Source organism: Natrix helvetica (assembly GCF_964273705.1).
Source record: "Natrix helvetica genome assembly, chromosome: 15".
NCBI classification, from domain to species: domain Eukaryota; kingdom Metazoa; phylum Chordata; class Lepidosauria; order Squamata; family Natricidae; genus Natrix; species Natrix helvetica.
In genome coordinates, this window is record NC_138565.1 from 10,983,803 (window position 1) to 11,005,435 (window position 21,633).

A 21,633-nucleotide genomic window follows, 5' to 3' on the forward strand; every position below is an offset into this window, starting at 1 on the left:
GAGATGGGACAACCATTTGCCTTAAATGGTACAGGGTTTCCTGCAGGGGGTTGGACTAGAAGACCTCCAAGGTCCCTTCCGACTCCAACTACTCTGCATTCTGGGACTTCACCTGCATTTCAGGGGATCCCTGCTAGACCCCCCTGTGGTCACCCATAGGGTGCAAGTGAGTCTTTCGCCCAGACTCTGCCCAAGCACGGCGTTCTTAGTTGGCTCTTTGGAGTCGAGAAACCCAAAAGTGTTTGGGTGTTTCCTTCGCTCCCCCTTTTTTTCTGTTTACAAAAGCATCTCCTTTGGCCTTTTCTCCTTTGCCAGAACTCTTTTGCCTTCCCGGCCTGAGTTTCTGCTCCTCAGCATGAGGGATGCCCTGTGTGAAGGGAGGGGCAGCTGGGACCCTCTGTGATATTCGGGGCTGTTGGCTCTTCAAGGCTCCTGAGGGTGCGGGGACGGGGGAGGACTTGGGGCCTCTGGGAGGGTGCTGATCCGAGGGGATGAGTGGGAAGGGGGCACTGGGGGGTTGGCCTTGTAGTCCCTTCCCCAGGTTGGCTGGTTTGAGTCTCTCCAGGTGGACCTTTCTGGGTGGGGGGTGGTGGTGCTGTGCTCTGGCAACCATGTGGGGCTGCAGAGGCTTCAAAGCGGTTCCTAAGCCTTGTGGAGACCCCCTTGGCTGAGAAGGCTTCCTTCTCTTCTCTTGCCTCGCCCTGACTGGTGCCCCTGACTCCCTCGGCTCCAGGCTTGGGAGACGCCCAGGTGTGGAGACTCTGCAGGTATGCCAGAGAGGAAGAGGCCCCTTTCATTCCTGGTAGGGGGAAGGGAGGTCTGACGTGGGGCAGCCCAGAGAGCTGCACAGAGGGGGAGGGGGCTTTTGCTTTTAAAGAGAGAAGCTGGGCCTTTTTCTTCCTAGTTGTGCAAAACAGCCACACTGGCCGAAGGTGCCTCATTGTTGTGGAGGGAGACGCCGATGCTCCCTGCTAGCTATCCCCACATCTCCCCCCCCCTTGCAGGGTCAGGGGCTCAGATTTCCATGATTTCTGCCTTATAGTTTGGTTCACAGCTGAACTTTTATGGCCTGGGGCTGCCTTTGCCGTGAAGGGTGGAGGAGCCTCTGATTTGGATGGTGGCCTGGGAGTGTCCCAGACACCCCCGGCACTGCTCCTCCTCCTCCTCCTCTGTCTTTGGCTATTCATGCCCAGCCTCCCTGCTGGGCTCAATCCCGTTTTCAGAAGAAATGTGCTTCACTGGTGGGGGCTGCAGCCCAGGAAAGACCCAGAAGGGGAAGAGCGCCTGAGGGGGGCGGCATCTGAGGCTTATCTCGCCCCAAAGCCCTGGGCCAGCTCTGGGAGGAGGAGGAGGAGGAGGGGTCTGCGGGATGCCCTGAGAGCCACGGGGAGCATCTCAACCTTAAGAAAATCAGGAGTGACTTGTGCTTTGGGCTTCTGGCTGTGGTCTTGTCCCTCTCTGAAGGTTTGAACATGGCAGCTGTGCCTGGCACACGGGCCCTGCCTTCTGCCCTTCCTCCCTGGCACACGGGCCCTGCCTGCTCTCTGCCTCTGTTTCCCGAATGCTGTGAAGCTGCTTGCAGCTGCTCTGTGGAATTGCACACATCTGGCTCCAGGGTGACCCCAAAAGCAGATCTTCCAGATCTCTGCCTGGTGTGCAGAATAACTGAGGTGTTCTGAGTTGGGAGTAGAGTCTCATGCAGAGACGCTGTGGGCACCCTCTTCACCGACACGGCAGCCGCCCCAGCTCACCGCCCATGTCCCCAGGCCACGTTTCTCTCCTTTGGCTTTGGGCAATGCCTGCTGGGGCATTCCAGAGTTTGACGGAGAGAGGCTGGCCCAAGGACCGCCTGGCGCATTGGGCAGCAAGGCTGAGGCCCCATCAACCAGGAGCAAGTCCAGCTGCTGGAGACTCTTGGGGGGGGGGTTGAAAGGCTGACCGGTCTTCCCCCTGGGAGGGGAGGGCAGAGTCCTTTCTGACTGAAATTGAGCAGCTGGGATTGGGTGCAGATTGTGAGACTTTTGTGCCTCTTGACTCCCAAGTCCCTGATTCTTTGCTTCACTGGGGTGGGGGGGGCAGCTTGTGCACTAACAGAGTTGAGTTACTTAGAAACGGGGGTGGGGGTGGGGGGCAGGAAAAGTGCCTGCTGGGGAGTGGCACAAATTCCAGAGGAGTTTCCTCAGAAAATACTTGGCGGGTGTGCGTAACTGGGACTCTGCTCTCTCTCTTCACTAAGCGTTGGGGCTTCAGATGGAGGCTGATTTTGGAGGGAAGAAATTGTGGCCTGGGGGAGAGAAGCCCCTTGGAAGAGCCGGTTGGGGTCTTGAACTGACTTGGGATCCTTTCCCTGGAGGGAAGGGGACAGGAGGGGTCTCCAACTGGGAGCAGCTTCTGGCTGGGATCAACTGGGAGGGTCAGTGTCAGCTCCTGACAACTTCCATCAAGCAAGCTTTTCCAGAAGCCATTGCGTCTTTCCTAGGGCTCTGAAGGAGGGACTGGCTTTCTGCCTAGGGCAGGATTAGAACTCGGCTCCTCCCAGTTTCTAGCCTGATAAATTTACAAAGGATGGGATGAATGCAGCCGTTTTTTTCCCATTCCCAAGAATGCCTCTTAGTCCTGCTTAGGGCCTCCGGGGGAGAAAGCAGGCCAGGCAGCAGTCGGGGGCGTTTTGTGTTGAAGAAGGGGCAGAGATATTGCTTCATCTTCTAGAATTGGGGGGCTGGGCTCACCACCTTGTTGCCAGGAGCCTTCCCCTCCCCCACGCCTTGCCATAATCCTGCTATGGTTCTTGTGGTGGGGAGTTCCATAAGTGATGTAGCGAGGTGTCTGTAACTCCCCACTAGTGAAATCGATCTGTCTTTGCTTTCGATTTTTGGTTGTCCCCGCGAAGAAAACGTATGCTTGGCACCACCCTTAGCCACGGCCTCCTGTTGGCAGAGGCTTTTGGGGGGGGGGTCAGTGGCCGGGGGGGGGGCGATCCCCTGGCAAAGAGCTCTCCTCATCAGCAGAGACGGAAGCAACATCTAATTCCTCTCGCTAGGATTTAATTCGTTTTCTCCCCAGCAAGATAAGCAGCGGCCCAGCCCTGCCTCTCAGCCAGAAAGGGCTCCAGGGAGGTTCTTTGGGCATCCATCGCCACCCCCCTTGCCCAGAAAAAGCCTGCAGCTTGGGCAGGGGCCCACCTGGCAACAGAGCCTCCGAGCAGACGGGCAGGGACTGTCCTGGTGCGCCCGGGGTGGGTGGGTGTCTCCTCGATTCTGAACCGGAGCTCTGAGGAGACCTCAGTCCGTTGTTCTCCCTGCTGCCCCTTTGGAAGGCAGGAGCTGAAGACCCTCGTGGGGCTCAGAGGGCAGAAAGCCCCCTCCCCATCCCTCCCTGCTGCTGTAGGCCGGGGAAGTGAAGGAAGCTCACCTGACTCTATGCAGAAGTGCCCGCTCCGCCCCCAGTGGGGTCCTGCTTGAATGGGAGGCTGGCAGTGCCAAGGGCACCAGAGCTTCTCCAGCATCGGGTGCTTTTTTGGCCCTTTAAAGATCCGGAGGCCGCGTGGAGGCGGGATTAGGGGCGTGGGGCGTCTTCCGTGCCTGAGAGGCTGCTCCCCCCTCGGACCTGCGCTTGGGATTAGGCCTGGGGAGTGAACTGTGTGTGGAGGGAGGGGGGTTTCTCCCACTGTGGGGTCTCTGAGGGAAAGGCTCTGAAGGGTCCCCTTCTCTTGCAGTTCCTCTGCCTGAAGAACATACGGACTTTCCTCAAGGTCTGCCACGACAAGTTCGGCCTCCGGAACAGCGACCTCTTCGACCCCTTCGACCTCTTTGACGTCAGGGACTTCGGAAAAGTAAGTGGGGCTTTGGGGAGGGGGAGGGGAGGGGGAAGTGGCTTTTTTCTGGTTTCTGAAGCCCCCCCCCCCCCCGAGGAAAATGCCTCTGAAGAGGGGCTGGAGAGATGAGGAGAAGCACCTTGCCCACCGCCCAGGAGACCCCTGGGGTGTTGGCAGCCCCTTCCGGGTACGGCCACCGTCGTTCGTGCAGCTGTTGGCAACGCTGGCCCCAAGCAGGCCTTCAGAGAGGCACCTCCAAGTGAGGTGCAGCGCTTGGGGTGTCTCGCACAGAGCAGAATTCCCCCCCCCCACCCTGCTGCTGATGCTTGGACCTGGGTCGGGCTGCGGCCTCCGTGTCCTATGAAGGCCGCTGTTGGCGCTTGGAGAGACCCTGTTAATATGGAGGGTCGAAGCTGTTGTGTTGCCTTCTTCAAAGCAAAATCACAGAAAGTTGCATTGTTGAGTGAACGGAAATCATTCTGCAATTCATCTAGTAGAACAGCTGCAGTTATTCTACCTGTTGAGAAGGCCAAAAAGGGGGAAGAACTACTAAGCCATGGCAAAAGTAGCTTTTTCATAAAGGACCTTCCAAAAATCACAACTCTATTGGGCGGGGAAGGAATATTTTGTGGCGGAAGGGAAGGGTGAAACGAAATGCGGCTGTGTGGAAAGATTGCGGGCTCCCTCTCTGCCCATTGAGCTCCCCATTTCAGCATTTTGGCCCGAGCTCTTTCCCCTCTGACGGCAGTGGAGGCATTATAGCTGCTGCATTGCAGGCTTTTTAATTTCTCAGGGGGACCGTAGACGTAAATATATTTGCTGCGCCGGGGTTTTTATTGCGGGGGGGGGGGAGGCTAGCGAGGAAAAGAAGCTTGCTGGGAAACCCGAATTGGGAGGGGTCTTTGTGTAGCCCACCCTCCTCTCTCTTCTGCCTGACTCCCTGCCTGAAGTCTCCTGGAGTTGCTTCAGGGGAAAGCAGGTGGGGGATCTGGCAATTGCAGGCAGTGCGTGGAGGAGCTCACCTGGGCCCCCAGAGGAATTCAGGGAAGAAGAACGGAGGGGTTCCCTGGCTGTGTGGCTGTGGGCTTTGCTGCTTCCGGCTCTGTAATCATGCTGGAAATGCTCTCTCTCTATGTTTGGTCTCTTGGTTTCTACATGCCGGCGATGCGTAGATTGAGTTCCCTGAACTCCTCCATTTCACAGGAGGCCGGCTGGGCATGTTGCACAACACAAAGTCCCTCTGTCTCCAAAACGCTTGGAGTTCCCCGTTCTTTTTTTAAAAAAAAGGTTATATTTATTTTCATTCGCTTCATGCCTTGACCAGAGAGTTTATATTTTCACGGAAATGGAGGTGCGGGTGTGAGCAACGGTGGGGCTGTCGTAACTCCTCAGAAATCGGAGAGTCCATTGAGCATGAAAAGGCGTTTCAGTTTCTGGGCCCGTAATGGTGGGTCTTAAGCTGTTGTGCAGCTGACTTCAGTTTTCCAGGGCTGCTCACATTCGGGGTGTTTTCTTGAGCCTGGCAGGGCTCCCAACGGCTCCGCTGAATGAAGGCCTGATGGGGGGCACATTTAGCAGCTGATCTGGGATTTGAGGTCGGAGTTTGGGAGGCTGGGTAAAAGCCACACTTGAATTTCCGGCCGGTGAACAGACCTGTAGCCGGGACTCAAAAGTGCCTTTGCCTGCCAACTGGCGGGCATTTAGAAAGGACCAGGTCAGTTCCTGCCAGTGAGGGGAGGCAGAACTTGGCCAGCCACGGAGGCCCTGATCCCTTTGCCCAGGTGGCCTTGATGTGAAGATCTTCTCTTTAGACTGGGAGGTTTGTGTTTGCACCGGGCTGGGCGAGAGCCCCTTCCCTGAGGCTGAAGGCTCCTGTTTGGCCGTCTCGGTGGCCCTTTCGTTCAGCGGCCCCCATTTTGCCTTTAATGACCGGGATGGACTTGTTTTGAACTAGAATGGGGACGAGGCTTCACTCCTACGGCCGTTGCGGGAGTCCCGTTGCTTTCTCTGGAAGTCCCTGGAAATGACAGGAGGTCCTATTCCAAAACTGGGTGAAATAGGATGGATTAGATTTGAAAACCTGAGAATAATATATTATTCCGAACAGCAAAGGGAAGAAGCAGAGATGGTTAAACTGATTCTTTTATCCAAATAAGAGATTGTATTTGATTTTGTCTCTATTTTGAAATTGCTTCCGGATTTTGTGTTTGCGAGGAGGAAAAAATAATAATGGAACTTTGGTTCTGTTTTTGTAAACTAGACAGGCTTATTGTTGTAGAAATGGCTTATACATTAACTGTTGTGGGGTTTGTTTTACAAAAAGTTGTGGCTGTGTTGCTGTTACCTAAAGTGAGTCGGACGTTGGTGCTTTCTTCTTTCTTCTTTTCTCCCGCTAACTACACCCTCTCTTTCCCCCCCTCCCTCTTGCCTTTCTTTTCCATGTTTTTTCCCCCTTTACATTTTATGCTTCGATAAACTAATAAAAAAGTTAAGAGGAAAAAAAATGAAATGGGGTCAGGCAGAGAATAATTCTATTGGATTTCTCTGCCACCCTAAACTGCTCGGGGGGGGGGGGGCTCTTGCAGAGGGCCCCCAGTCATGATTAAGACAAGAAGGCCCTGCTCGGAGGGGCCTCTGGCTGGGGCTGGGGTATTCTTCCTGGCCCACCTTGGCAGCTTTGATGTCCTTGATCCCGATGTCTATGGAGACTCCCAGTCATCCATGATTGTCACCACCGTCACCCTGGCGCTGGGGTGGCTGTGGGATCCTCCTGGAGCCCAGGACTTTCCATCTTTACTCCTGGGTGGGTGGGTGGGGGGGATGGGGGGCTGCATCGTGTCCCTTGCGCTTTCAGCTCCTGCTTGGAGAGCTGGGCACGGATCCCTCTCGGGAGGCCAGTTGCTACCATTCACAGTCACCCTGCCTCAGTTGGAGAGAAAATCGCAATGGGGAAGGAGGAGGAGGAGGGCCTTAGGCTGAAATTGGGAATCCCCCCCCCCCCCCGGTGCAAGGTCTCCTGTTTGCAGCCCTGAGGGGGCTGCAAATGCCACAAGACAAAGGCCTCCTCCCCATGGAAGCCTTGCCTGGCCTGGGGCGAAATATCTGCAGGGCCAGGGACACGGCTGAAGCAGGGAGGCCCTCCCAGGCAGACCTCATCTCTTGCACAGTTGAGCAAGCAGGGACTCTGAATTGAGTCATGCTTCTCTAAGGGGGATTTTGTGCATCTGAAAATGGAAACATCTGCTCGGAGACTGATGCACCTGCTGGCCAAATTTGGCTGCTCAAAATGGAGGCAAAAAGATAAGCCAGCTTCCCTCCCTGTGTTCTCTTTCTCTTAATACCAGTCTTTAAAGTCCTAGTGAGGCCACATCTAGATTTCTGCATCCAGTTTTGGTCACCACACTATAAAAAAGAGATTGAGACTCTAGAAAGAGTGCAGAGAAGAGCAACCAGGATGATGAGGGGACTGGAAGCTGAAACATACAATGAACGGTTGCAGGAACTGGGCATGGCTAGTCTAGGGAAGAGAAGGACCAGGGGAGACATGAGAGCATCTTCCAGTATTTGAGGGGCTGCCACAGAGAGGAGGGGGGGAGGTCGAGCTATTCTCCAAAGCACCTGAAGGCCAGACAAGGAACAATGGATGGAAATTGAAGAAGGAGATATTCAGCCTGGAAATAAGGAGGAATTTTCTCGCAGGGAGAACAATCCACCCATGGAACAGAAGTTGCTTTCGGAAGTTGTGGGAGCTTCATCCCCGGGAGCTTTCAAGAAGAGACTGGGCTGCCATCTGTCAGAAATGATGTAGGGTCTCCTGCTTGGGTGTGGGGTTGGACTAGATGACCTACAAGGTCCCCTCCAACTCTGGTATTCTATATTCAGTGGAACAGAAGTTGCCTTTGGAATCTCTGACCTTCCACATCAGCAATCTTTTAATCTTTCAAGACGATGAGATTATAATTTCACTGTTGAATACTTCATGACCGTTTGCCAGACAGTGTCAGTTGCTGCCCTCCATCTGACGAGCTGCATTGAGGAAAGGAAGAAGGGAAGGCGGGAGGCAGAGGCCTGTTCAGCCTCGGGAGGCAGGGAGATCCTCGGGCTGCCTGGCACGACGGTCGGTCCGCCTTCTCCATCCCAAAGTCTGGGCCTTCGTGCTCGGCTGGGAGGCAAGGGACCTGCCGGGAGGAAGACAGGCAGGCGGGGGAACTGGCTGATTCCCCTCTTTGAGGGGCAGGGGGCTGGTGGGGGGAACCAAGCCAAGGCAGAGGCACCTGGAGCGCTTTGGGTCTGCATCCCCACCAGCCCTGCGGAGCTGTGAAGGTGGCAGCTGTATCCTCCCCTGCAGGTGGGAGGAGGAGGACGGCTGGCGGCTGAGGTCCTGGCCCAGGAGCCTTGGACCGGGCAGGGTCTCTGCATTTCTGACAGCGAAGCGATTCTCCAGCAGCTTCTGTGACGTCTGGTTTTCACAGCCATGAGTGAGTTTCCAGTAGAAAGAAGAAGGGGGGTGGGAGTCCGTCTGGGTCTGTCCCAAACCTGGACCCAAAGGCAGAACTTCCCTCGGGCAAGAGAACTGGGAGGAGAACTGGAAGAAAGAAGAAGCCCAGGATCCAGCAGAGCCTTTGGTCTGTTTACTGGGGGTGGGGTGAGAGGGGGATGGGCTGGCTGTGGATGATTGTCTGGATGATCCTTTCTCTGAGTGGCCCTGGAGTTCCTGAGTGCGGCTGGCCCAGCAGCGACTGGCAGGCCTTTTGGGCACGGAGGCTCCCAGAGTTTTAAGCTGCTCTTTTGCTGCCCTGAAAGGGGATATTTTGGGAGGGTGAATGTGTGGCTTTTTTCCTTTTCTTTCGTCTCTCTCTCCGCTCCCTTTTAAACGCACTTCCACCCCAGCGGCTGAGGGCTCCATTAATTTCATGGCTTTGCGTATAATCTTTTTCTGCAGGAGAATGAAGAGCACGAGAGCCTCGCAGTTCCCTTCTTCTGTGGTGGTGGTGGGGGGTCTGCAGGGTGGCCCAATGCCGCACAGAAGAGGGGGGGTGCAGGGAAACCTCAGGGGTCACAGATTAAACAAGGGAGGCTTGGAGGTGCCTGGTCTGGGGGGGGGAAGGGCAGTTAGCATCCGGGGGCTGGAAGCCATGTTTCCAGGGGGAGGAGGGGGGGCTCCAGGGGGGTAGGGGAGGGGCTGGGATGCTGCCAATGGCATGCGGAGCCCCGGATGCCTGGGGGATGCCAGGGCAGGATAGGGGCAGGTGCAGCCGGCCTGCTCTGGTCCCTTCTCCAGCACAGAAACCTCCGGAGGGAGCCGGCTCTGGCCGGTGCAATCTGTGGTTGTTGTGGGAGCTGCAGCCGCAGAGAATAGCCGCTCCGGCATCCAGGAAGCCACCAGGGGGGCGGGGTGGGGGGGGGTGGGGGGGAAGGACGCCGGAGTTAAACTGAAATCGGCTTCTATTTGGGCTTTTTAAACACGGTCCTCAGTTTTAAAAAATGGATTTTTGCAAACTGATTCTCAGATTCTGTTCCTCATCTCCATTTTGCAACGTTTTGCTCCCGCGGCTGAGGAGAAGCCTTCCACTTTGACCCCTTTGCTGTTTTTGTGCTGGCCCTGCAGGGTCCACCGTGGACCCCCAGAAGCCCAGCGTTGGCTTCAGAGCAGACCCCCCTCAGGAGGAGAAATGGGGCAGGGGGAGAACCCTGCTCGGGGGGGGGGGAGGCTCTGCAGCTCTCAGCAGAACTGGACCAGAGCCGTTCTCAGCTCCTCTGCCCCCCCCTCCAAAAAAAAAACCCTAGGTCTAGCTGTGAGATAAAGAAGGAAGTTGGTGGTCTGCTCCATTCCTTCTGGGGGGATCTTGAGGGTGGGGGGCAGAGGATGAGGTGTGTCTCTCGTGCCTCCTGCAGTCTTTAAAATATCCCTGGTGGAAGAGTTCTCCTCTTAAGAAGGGGCCAAGGGAAGAGGGGGAGAGAAGGGTCCCTGTGTTGCTCAGTGTGGGAAGAGTGAAGCTGCTGAGAAGGTGGGGGAGAGCTTGGAAGGGGCTGGGAATCCTGGGTTCCTCTCTGGGTAGGCAGAGCTCCAGAGGGACCACCCAGAAAAACTTGGGGGCTCCTCCGAAATCCTCCAGGGGCCACCTGGGTCTGGGCTTCAGAAGGAGATCTAGCTCTTTTGCCATCTGTCTTTCATCCCTCCTGACCTCCCGTCCCACCCCCCAATTCCTCTGCTCAAGGAGGTCCCCCCCCCAGGATGGCTCCAGAGAAGCCACGGATGGCCTTGAAGGGATGGGGGGCATTCCCCCTGCAAGGGTCCTGAGCCATCTCGGGGGCCTCTCCTGCATCTCTGAACTCTTCCCCTTCCCCAGCCAATCGCCCTCTCAGCCAAGGGTCACTCGTCCTGGTCACTCTCTCACTAGGAGGCTTCTCCTGAACTCGAGACCTTCACAACCCCCACGCTGTGCAACTGCTCCATTCTGCTGAAGGCCTCCGCAAAGCCCAGAGAGGGGACCTACCCACCGGTGGGGGGATGAGAAACCGGCCACATGTTGGAGGTGCTGCACAGACAGCAGAGTGCAGCTGGCTCAGACATCAGCCAAGAAGTCCGCAGAGGCTTCCTCAGGCTTCTCTGACCGAGCCAGGCCTTCGCCTGCGCAGCGTCTCCAACATGTGGCTGGTTCCTCATCCCCCCACCGGTGGGTCATCTCTCTGGGCTTTGGGGAGGCGTCCAGCGGAAGGGAGGCAGAGCTGAGCCCTGGGTGGGCAGTTGCACTGGGTGGGCATGAAGGCTCTTCCCTGGCACAGCCAGTGGCACAACCGCTCCAGAAGGAGCCACAAATGACGGCTAGGTTCTCCCCTGGCATGAAACAGCAAAGGCCAGAAATGGTCTTTCTCGGCTTGGGGGCCTCTCTGGGAGCTGAGCCAGGCTGATGCAGGGATGCCTCCTGACCCCCCCGGAGGAAGCCCAGCCTCCAGTGACTCCGTTCCTTCCCAATTCTTCACCCATTAAGGAAGAGGGGGGGGTGTCCTCAGGGACTCCAACCTTTTGGGGAGCCCCTTCCAGGACACGTACCCAGTTCTGCTGACCCTAGAGAAGGGGGCGGAGCAGCGGCAGCCAAACCTTTGGGCCCGGGGGTTCCGTGCAGAGAGGTGCAGACCGGAGGGGGCCTCTTTCCATGCTGCCTGCATCTCACAGGTGGGTAGGATTGTTTGGGTGGCCTGGTTTCTGGCACGCCACAGCCAGGTACCATGGAATGGGGGTTGGGGTAGAGGACCAAAGCCCCCCTCCCTCTTCGGACTTCCTGGGTGAAAGCTCCCCCCCTCCCTGCCCAGTGGGGGAAGTGTCTGCCGGAGCTCTCCTGGGGGGGGGGGGTTGTTGCCAAAATACACCCAATGTCTCTCCCCCCCACCCATGGAGGCAGCCACCCCATTGTTCTCTCTCAGCAGCCCCTCTGTTTATACAACAGGAGGGTCACAACGTTGGTGGCAGGCGGAGCTTGTGCCCATCAAAATTGGGAGCAGCCCCAGCTGGCCAGGTTCTCCTCCAGGCTCTCTCTGGAGCTGCAAAGGACTGGCTCCCCCCCCCCTCCCCAGCCCCCCACTTCAGCTTCTCACAGGGAGATGCAGCTCCCCCTGCATTCTGCAGCAAAAGTCCACGATTAGGAGAGAGAATAGATGAAGGGTCTGCAAAAGGAGCCCCAGGAGAGGGAGGGGCTGCTGTGCAACACACACACCCTGTGCTTCTGGCTTCCCCCACCCTCAAGCAGGCCCTCCTTTTCTGTTTCTCCGTGGGGGCGAGTGGCAGCCGTTGGCATGAATGCAGGGCACTCGGTCCGTCCCGTCCCCCCGCTGCTAAGAGGAGCTGGGTTTCTTACATCCTTCCTTCATCCTCCTCCTCCTCCTTGTTCTCCTGGTGTCCTGATGAGCCCCTTGTCCTGGAGGCTGTTGCCAAAGGGAGCCTCCTCCTCCTCTCTCTCTCTGATGTACTGATGCACACGGGTTGCACACTTCCCAGTTCTTCACCCGGGGAGTGTGCAACTTCCCAACTCTCTTGAGGGATTGCGGCCTTTGTAAATACGGAGCCATCACGGGATTTCCCAAGAGGTCCGTGGCTGCTCTGCCCGGGGTTGGTCCTCAGGGGAGCTGCTGAGCGCTTGGACCTGATCCGAAAAGGCTACCCGCCACTTTGAGATCTGCCCTGTCAATTCTTTTGTTAGCAGTAGCTTTTAAAGCATGAATACTGCTGTAAATCTTGAAGAAGGAAAAAAATAGAAAAGGGAGAAAAGGGAAAATAATAATAAATGGAAAGAGATGTATATAAATGTATTGGAGCCAATTTATTCTGGTGGTTAAAGCTCTGGGCTAGGAAGCAGAGGGTGTGAGTTCAAGTCCTGCCACCCAAGAAGGAGGCCTGGGTGACGTTGGGCCGGCCTCCCTCAGCCTGACCCTCCCGCAGGGTAGTTGCTGTGTGGAAATAGAAGGTGGGAGATAAAAATGGTGAAGGTGGGGTACAAATAAATAGAAAATGAAATGTACAAAAGCTAAATGGCTTTCTCCATCGCAACAAATATTGTATCCCTCATCCTTTTCTAAGAGCAGCTGGGACTTTGGGCATCTCTCTTTCCACGCGGGACTCTCCTCTGAGTTGGACGGTCTTCATCGTTATTTCGCTCACAGGCTAAAAATAAAGGATATTGAGCCATAGTTTGAACCATGTTAAGTCTCCTTTTTTAAAAAAACTGGAATGTCGATGGACCTTTCCAATCCTCTTGAGTTTCTTGGCATCGCTTGGCTAAAACCTTCACATCCCCTCTTCTGCTGCTTGCTGAATTCCATGAGTCCCTGCAGCCTTTTAACTTGGCACCGTCCAGAGAGCTGGTTTAACTTCCAGCACCCGAGGTTCTTATAATAGGGAATATCTTCTGAGTCATGGTGGTGGCGCAGTGGTCAGAGTGCAGTCCTGCAGGCTCCTTCTGCTGACTGCCAGCTGCCAGCAATTTGGCAGTTCGAATCTCACCAGGCTCAAGGTTGACTCAGCCTTCCGTCCTTCGGAGGTGGGTAAAATGAGGACCCAGATTGTTGGGGGGCAAGAGGCTGACTGTCAACTGCTCAGAGAGGGCTGTAAAACACTGTCAAGCGGTATATAAGTCTTAAGTGCTATTGCTATCTTCCATGTTGGCGTCTCTGTCCCCTTTCTTTGATCTCCTCCTATTGCAGCTGTCAGAAAGCCAACGCCTGCCCTGAATCAATAGAAGGATGGTATCGAGGTCACGTGAAAGGTCACTTAGTGCCACTTTTTATACTGCTTTGGTAAGACCAGACTTGGAATGCTGTGCCCAGTTTTGTTGACCATGATACAAAAACATGCTGAGAATACAGAGAAGAGCAACAAAGATGATTAGGGGGCTGGAGGCTAAAACACGAGGAACGGTTGCAGGAACTGGGTGTGTGCAAGTCTAACCAAGAAAGGGGCTAAGAATGACAGGATAGCAGTCTTCCAATATTTGAGGGGCACTCATGGAGAAGATCAACCTGTTCTCCAAAGCACCTGAAGGCAGGAGAAGAAGTAACAAAGATCATTAAAGAGAGATTCAAGCTGGAACTAAGGAGGAACTTCCTGACAGGGAGAACAATCCATCAGTGGAATGGCTTCCCTCCTGAATTTGTGAGTCTCCAACACTGGAGGTTTTTAAGAAGAGACTGAACAGCCATTTGTCCAGAGGGATGCAGGGTGTCCTGCTTTGAGCAGCAGCCTGGACTAGAAGACCTCCAACATCCCTTCCAACATGGTTATTCTGTGTTCTGTAAGAATGAGATCTAGGAAATAGGAATGAATTTCCAGAGGAGAAAATTGCAGACTACAGGAACCATTTCCACCACTGAGGACACAGATAAGCCTCCAGGTGGCCTCAATGACTCTCTCAAAAGACGCAAAGGGCCAGCTGTCTGCAAGGAATAGAAATCCTTCCATTCCCCACCATCCAGCCAGAGCTGAAGAAGCTTCTTGGATGAGAAGCGAAATGTCTTCAAAAGAAAAAAAAAGTTGCCTCCTGAAAAAAGCACTTTTACAACAACCGTGACATGGATGGCTGAGAATCTCTTCAGACATCTAGGAAATGGATTTCATCCAGGAATGCTTGATTTTTATGCTACCGTATTTGTGGAAATGGAAAATAGAATGCCTATAGTTGGAAATAAGAGGTTATAGTTTGGGGAAGACGGGCACTTTGCTATCCCTTCAAGGCATCTTCCCCACTGGGGAGGGAAGCCCTAATTATTGCAATCAGCATCTCTGTTAATTGATCCCTCCTGGCCAGGGTTAGCCCAAAGGGGGCTGGTTCTGGATTACTGGGAGAGCCTGATCCTGTCCTGGCAGCCTCTTTGAAGCCCCAGGGATGCAAGTTGAAACGGATCAAGCCAAGGCATCATAAGCTGCCCTGCGGCCTCTCCTTGCCTGGTGTGCTAAAAGCGTCATTAGTCTGGAAACGGATTTGAGGAATGAATCTGGAAAAACCACAAAGTCTTCACAATCCATCACAAATGAGTCAAGGCAGCCTCTGCAGCCCTGCTGGTCTGAAGCAGCTCCCGCATCAGCCAAAACGTCTCCCACAGGCAAGTTCCAGCAAGTTCAAGGGAGGCAGGGACCCTCCCCGCTTTTTTCCTTCCACTGTCACAACAAAAGATTTCCAATAAACTTAAGCTGTGCTTGGTCATGTTTGCTGCTCAGCTTTTGCTCCCCTCACGCCCAGATGTCTGCTGAGATCCTGCGTTCCCCCCAGTCCCTTGGTAACCCAGGAGAGGTGTAGGTGGCTGAGCAGGCCGAGGCTCTCCGGAGCTATGAGATGATGAGCTGGGAAAGCCCATAATTCTAGTTGGCCCCCAGTGCCGTCTCTGGGGTAATTTGGCTCCTTGGTTAAAACGAGCACTGGGGTGTTAAGGAGTCCCCAGGATTGGCCTTGGAGCCCTGAGATGGTAACTGGAACCTCTCCTGCCCTGCTGGCTCCTGACAGTCCTTCTGAATCTTTAACAGGTTAACAAGAGTTGGAAGGGACCTTGAAGGTCATCTAGTTCAACCCCCTGTCTAAACAGGAGAGCCTACTCCATTTCTGACAGATGGCAGTCCAGTCTCTTCTTGAAAGCTTTGGTGATGAAGCTCCCACAACTTCCGTTCCATGGGTTGATTGTTCTCAGTGTCGGAAAATCCCTCCTTATTTCCAGGTTGAATCTCTCCTTGATCAGTTTCCATCCATTGTTCCTTGTCCGGCCTTCGGGTGCTTTGGAAAACAGCTTGGCCCCCTCCCTTCCTCTCTGGGGCAGCCCCTCCAATATTGGAAGATGCTATCCTGTCTCCCCTGGTCCTTCTCTTGCCCAGTTCCTGCAACCGTTCATCGTATGTTTGAGCTTCCAACCCCCTCATCATCCTGGTTGCTCTTCTCTGCACTCTTTCTAGAGTCTCAACCTCTTTTTTTATAGTCTGGTGACCAAAACTGGATAGAGTATTCTAGGTGTGGTCTTACTAAGGTGTTATAGAGTGGTAGTAGCACCTCCCTTGACCTTGATTGTATCCCTCTGTTAATTCAGCTAAGGATTGCATTGGCTTTTTTGGAGAAGCCCTCCAATTCTGGTAATCACAGGTAACGTCAAAGCCTGCCGTGAGCTGTGTGTTATGTTTGTGTGTGTGACTGGAAGCTTGCACATTGCTTTAAAGAGGGGGGGGGTGCTGCCCCCTGCATTGCTCGCTTAGGTGATACATGTTGTTTGTCTGTCTGGTAAATGGATTTGATCATCAGTCATCATCTTCTACCATTAACCCTATCCCAGAACATGGCACTGATGTGCCTGGTCTTCCTGCGGCACATCACAAGCCCCTCATGCAAACATCAGAGTGTGCCCCGTTCCAAAGGCCTCGGCAGAGGAAGTCGCATGTGGGAACTCAAGGCACACACAACGCCCATCCAATGCAAGAGTTTAAAAAGGGGCTGAAGAATGGTTGACTGCTTATTGCAGACCTTTTAGGAGGCCTCAGGAGGGGCTGCACCCCACTCGCCCCCCCCTTCCAGGTTTCAGAACCTTCAGGGGAGAAACTTCAGGCCATGGGCTTGGCACGCTTGCTGAGATCTGAGTCTGTAAACCATCATTTGGATGACGATAACATGAGCTGACCCTGCAGAGGTCTTACATGCCAAAGGAAGCATTGTAGAGCCTGAAAGGATTAACCCTGGTTGTTCCAAACCACTTCCAAGCCCTCCCGCCTGCCTGGAAGGAGCCAGGGGCCTTATTCTCCGGAGGGAAGCCCTCCTCCTGTCCATGGTTGCCATGGTCTCAATTGGGCCCTGCGGGTGCCAAAACAGCTGGTCCCAGGGGTGGAGGAGAGTGCCCAGAGTCTTCCTGGTGCTTCCTGGCAGATTATTGTGGCTGGGCGTTGTGTTCTCTTCCAAGACAAAGGTGGCATTTTTGCTCTATAAAGTCAAAGCACGAAAGGGCTCGGAGCCCTTCTGGGACATCCCTGTTTTCTCTTCTGTAACGGAGCTATGCAAGTGTGCGTGAGAGCGGGTGCTCCCCTCTTCCCCAAGTACATTCATTAGATTCCCACGGCCTCTTTTATCTCTAAGGGGCGAAGCCTTCTCCATTCCCAGGGACCGAAGGGTCTGGGCCCTGGGGCTGAAGGAGGCGCTTAGGGCATGGGTTCCACATTTGACAGCAGGCCCATATTGTCATTCTCATCCCGCCCCCTCTTTCTCTCTCTCTGTGTGTATGGTCACTTTTTTCTTTGCAAAAGTCACCATATTTGTAGGCATGGAGCTCTTGAAATTGCTGCTGCTGCTGTCCTGATTGCAGGGTTGAGTTTCTGGGGCAGCAAAATATCACAGCTGATCCTGGCTGGAGGTCAACAGCCTTTTCTTCCCAGAAGCCCCCCCTGGGATGAAGAGCTTCCTTGCTCACCGGAGCTCCTGGAGACAATTCCCAGCCTTTCCAGGGAGAGTCTCTGGGGCGCCCCTGGCAGCCTCCCTCTGACCTCTTCCCCTCCTGTAACTCTGCCAGGTGGCCAGGTGGGCTCAGCTCTGCCCAGCACTCTGAACAGCTTGGCATTTGGTCAGTTTATGAGAGGTCGACCCTCCTTCCTTGGTATAAAGAGTTTACTCCGTGTATTATGGAGGCCGTGAGGAAGAACAGCTGACGTCCCTTGAGTGTTGATACAACGCCTCTGCCTATTCCCCTTGACCTCATTCTTTTGTGGAGTTGATTTTATCTCCTGTTAGATTTTTATCCACCTTTATTACTTTATAAGTAACTCAGGGCAGCAAACGTGCCTAATGCTCCTTTCTCTCTTATTTTCCACACAACAAGGGTCCTGTGGGATGGGTTGGGCAGAAGGAGAGGACCGGTCCGAGGTCACCCAGCCGGCTTTCAGGCGTAAGGCAGGACTAGAACTCCCTGCCTGCCCATTTCTTCACCACCAGGCCAAACTGGTTCTTCCCGGAGACCCTTCTATCATCTCCCCCCCCCCGTCTCCCCCCCGCCTCCTCCTGGGAGTCAGATGTTTTGCAAGGAATTGAGGTGTGGTCCAGTCTGACACCCAAAGGCCTTGTCTGGCCATCCCAGCTGTCACCCAGAGTGAAATGAGAGCCGGGGGGGAAGGGGGGAGGGGATGATCTCATAGGGAAGGATCCACGGCTGGCAGCATTCCTGATGATCTGGGAACCATTGAATTGCTCTCTGGATCCATCATGACTCTTAGTCTGGAAAGCCCTTTCCAAGAAGAGGAGGAGGAGGAGGAGGAGGAGGAGGGGGCTTCTCTCCCGCAACCGGCTCCACCTTCGGACAAGGCTGCTGCCTGTGGGGGCTGCCTGGTAGACATTCTTCTTGGGGGGGGGTTACTGAAAGCCAGGAGAAAAGGGAGGAAGCCGGGCTGACTCAGCCGTCGCCCTCAGGTACCCCTCAGCCTCCGCTTAAGGACACCCGCCCCACATCTGGGACTTGGCCAGTTCCAGGAACCTGGTGCTCCGGCTGGACACAGCCCCTTCCTGCCAGCTGTTGGCATCCGAGTGAGGAAGGGGCCATGTTGCCCCCCCTTGGTTGCAGGAGGGAGAAGGGGGATGGGGGGGAGGCATCTTCTCCGTGCCCGCAGCCGTCTCTGCTCCAGAGCCACCTTAAAACTTCTGCCATTTGGATTTGCCTCCAAGGCCGCTTGGTTTTTCTGCCGTTGTGACTTTTGTGACTTCCAGGAGAGTCGGTTCAAAACTCATTATTGCTTTGGCATTTATTTACGAAGGCTGAAAGCAGCTGGAGCTGACTGTGGATAAATGAAAATGGATCTTTGGGGAACGGGGGGGGGGGAGAAGGGGGGGGCTGAGTCTCTAGAAAGTCTCCCTTTTCTCTCCCAGAGCCCATTAACTCCTTTGGAAGAAAAGGAGGCCAAGGGCCCTGCCAGAGATTAAGTCAGGCTCTCTATGAGAGGCCTGGAATTGCAGAACAAAGTGGGGTGCGGTTGGGGGGGGGCAGGCCCACCCACCGGAAGGACGGGTGTGTCACTCAAAAGCCCACTCCTGGGGGGAGAAGGTGGGCTCCGCTGCAGAGCTGGGGAGGAGCTCTCGGGGGGGGGGCAGAGGGGCAGGCTGCCTTGGAAAGCCCCGGCTCTGGAGGGGGGGGCACCCCCTTTGAAGGAGGGCTCCCCAGCCTGCTCTGAAAGGGAACGGAGGCTAAGATGGGGGGTGGGCAGGCCCAGAGGGGAGCTCTGCCTGCCAGCCTTGGGGCAACCTCTGGGTTCCAGAATCAGAGACCCGGAGTGGGGGGGGGGGCTCAGCAGAAGGTTGTGGGGGACCCACTGTCGCTACTTTGCCCTGAGGGCTGGGCCTGTGGGGAGAGCTGCCTGGGGGGGGGGAGGGCCAACTGGATTCCCCTCCCAGCCCCTCCTGCCTCGGCTTCATTGGCCTCCATGGACTTTTGTCCTCCTCGTTTTCTGCTTTGTATTTTTAGACCTCGCTTTCAACCAAAAGTTCCCCAATAGCAGGAAAATAGCTAATAAAACTTGGGAAAACCGTAGTCCCCATTATTAACCCCCCCCCAATTGAGGTGCCCCCCCCCTGCTCTGCTTCTGCTCTTTTTTGCCAGCAGCCTTTCTGAGACGATCCTTGAGTTTTATGGCTGCTTCCCCCCCCCCCCCAATTCTTCAGCTGCTCCTTCTGGATATGCTCCCCCCTCCCCCCCCCACCAGCATCTCTTTAGATGCCCCTTTTCTCCTCCTCCTCCTCCTTGGTGTCGTTTGTGCTTGCTCCTAATTTCTCTCGTCCTCCCTGCTCCGTCTTCCCTTTCGGGATCTGATGCCAGTGGAGGATATGCCCACTTTCCCTCTTCTGATGATTAAACTATGCTCCTCTCTTCCCCCAGGATTCACTTCCCTGCTTCTCCCCTGCCCCTCCTTCCCTTGGCAGCCCTTCCAGTGGGATTGGGTCCAGGGAAACAGGTCCCCTCCTTCCTCCTCCTCCTCCTCTTCCCCTCCTCCCCCCTCCTAACAAACAACGTTGTCAGCAAGAGGGGAGGGGGGCAGGTTGGGCCGTGCAGCAGATGTCAGGGTAGTTGCACCCTCTTGCAAGCAAGACTTGTGAAAGCACGACAAGGATGTCATAAAGATCAGCCGTAACATACCAGGGAACAGTCGGTGGGAAGCGATGCGTGTCCCGCTTGGACGGCTTCCCTGCCACTCGCCCGCCCGCCTGTCCAAAGGCATCTGTGTCTTGCGCAGAAAAGGCCTGGTCCGAGGGAGGGGACAGGTGGAAACCGAGGCCAAGGGGAAAGGCGCACATGTTGGGCGTGCAAAAGGGCTGCCAGAGTTTTGGGGTGCCCTTTATTGGGGAGGCGGTGTGTGTAAGAGCCCAACTCACACGTGGTCTTCCTGGTCAGAGCTCCCAGGCAGAGGGCCACGGGGGCCCGTTCCTTTCAGTGGCCTCAGATGCTTTCCTTCAGCTGTTGCAGGACTGCTGCAGGCAGAGGAGGTTGTGCTTGTGATGGGCTCTGCCTGTTGTGCTTACACAGCAACTTGGCCCCTGTCACATTCGCCTACTTCATTCTCTCGGCTGCTCAGACACGTCCTTCAGCCCTGGGGAAGAGCCAGGTGGGCACCCTTGGTCCTCCCTCCTGCTCTAGGAGTCGGTAGGGACTGCGTGGGCCCGATGGCTCCGTGGCCAAGCGAGGGCTGCTCCTTCCTCCCAGGCGAATGCGGGGCCAGTTTAGGAAAGTGGCTGGGAGATTCAGAGGCTTCGTCCTTCCCACAACCGTGGCTTGCCATCAGCAGAAGCTGCCACCTCTTCACTTGGGGGGCTGGGCTGAGCGAGGCCCTGCTGTGGGGGACCCGGGGGGGGGCTGTTCCTTCCTTTTGAAGGGTGCCGGAAGAGCCCAGAGGTGAGGGGGGGGCAACCCTGAGGGGCTGGAAAGGATCATGACGGGGGGGGGGGCATCTGGAGTAGCTGCAAACGGAGCCTTGGGGGATCAGTAGCAGCTTCCCGCCTGCAGCCTCCTAGAATTAAAAAACTGCTTTTTCCTTTCCTTTATATTTCTATCATTTTAGAGCCTAAAATTTGGGACAAGCCCCTAACTTTTTACATGGTTTATTAGTGCACAATTCGCACGCGGGTTTGAACCTGTCAACGGGGGTTCATGAAACGACGCTTGCGATGTAACTGAGGTGTCTGGCATTGTGCAGTTACAACACTCAGACTGGAGCTCTGCAAAACCCTGAATCTCTGCCCTTAAAATAAATGCATTTTATTTACTATGTTTTTCTGATCAGATTCCCAACAAGAACAGTTCAGGTTTTAGATCAATATGTTGCTGCGTCATCTTCTCCAACCACATTTGGATTTTTGCCCAGTTTTTTTTTTTGCTTCTGCACATGTCCACCAGAGATGTTAATATGAGCCCGGGGTCTGGTGACGTTTCTAACATTAAAAAAAGAAAAGGACGAATGTTGGTGGCCACCCTCCCTGTGCCCAGGTTGCCATGCTCTGCTTGTGACTGAATCCTGAAGGCCAGGGCCTGCTGCTTAACAGGATCTGACCAGCATGGGAGCAGCTGGGACCAGATCTCTCCCAACCCCCCCCCCCCAGACAACATGCCTGCCGGTCTCCTCTTGGCTGGTGTCTGTGCCCCGAGTGCCCCATCCTTTTTGCTCCTGGGGAATTAGGAGGGAGGTGAGGATGCTTTTCTCTTGAAGGGCAACGTATGCGAGCACATCACAGAGAAAAGCCCCCTGTGCCATCCCTTCAGGCCCCGCAATCCCAAAGAAGGCTCCCAAGGCAGGGGAGGTGTCCAGAGGGGCCGGTCCTGCTTGGACTAGGGACTCCAGGAGATGTGGGCCTCGCTTCCCTTGAGGGCATCTTTGGGGGCCATTGGAAGAAAGTGTGGACCGTCTGATGTGGCCAGAGTCACCCTGCAATTCCCCTCGTCCACCTTCCTAGGCAGATTCTTGGGCTTTTCCTGTTTCCCCATGAAGAGACGGTGCTGGCTTCATTCTCGGTTGGGCTTCCCTTGTCTGGGCCCAGTGCAGTGTCGGCTGGTCTTCTGCAAGGCCGGAAGTGGAGGGCCGGCTGAAATAAGCCTCCGTGAAAGACTCCCCCCCCCCCGGGTCCAGTGTGGGAGTCCCAGGTGACCTGCAGAGATCCATGGGAGGCTGGAGAAGGCCCTTTTCTCTGTGCAGCCACGGAAAGCCCGGCGGAGTCTGAGGGCCAGGAAATGGGCTCCTCTGATGCGCTGCTCTTTTCAACCCATGGGATGCTTAGGGTGGGGAGGGGGGCTGTTGGCAGAGCAGGCAGGGCTGCAAACCTCCGTGAAATTGGGCTGTT

The 21,633-nt window shown here is 55.2% G+C and overlaps 1 protein-coding gene across 4 annotated transcripts in view; it reads left to right on the forward strand.

The window, feature by feature from the left end:
• Nucleotides 1-21,633, forward strand: part of VAV2 (vav guanine nucleotide exchange factor 2) — a 108,132-nt gene that overhangs the window by 11,680 nt on the left and 74,819 nt on the right. For all 4 annotated transcript variants that reach the window (XM_081967484.1, XM_081967485.1, XM_081967483.1 and 1 more), the window contains exon 2: nt 3,716-3,832. In XM_081967484.1, coding sequence (XP_081823610.1) covers nt 3,716-3,832 — 117 coding nt within the window. The remainder of the gene's footprint in view (nt 1-3,715; nt 3,833-21,633) is intronic.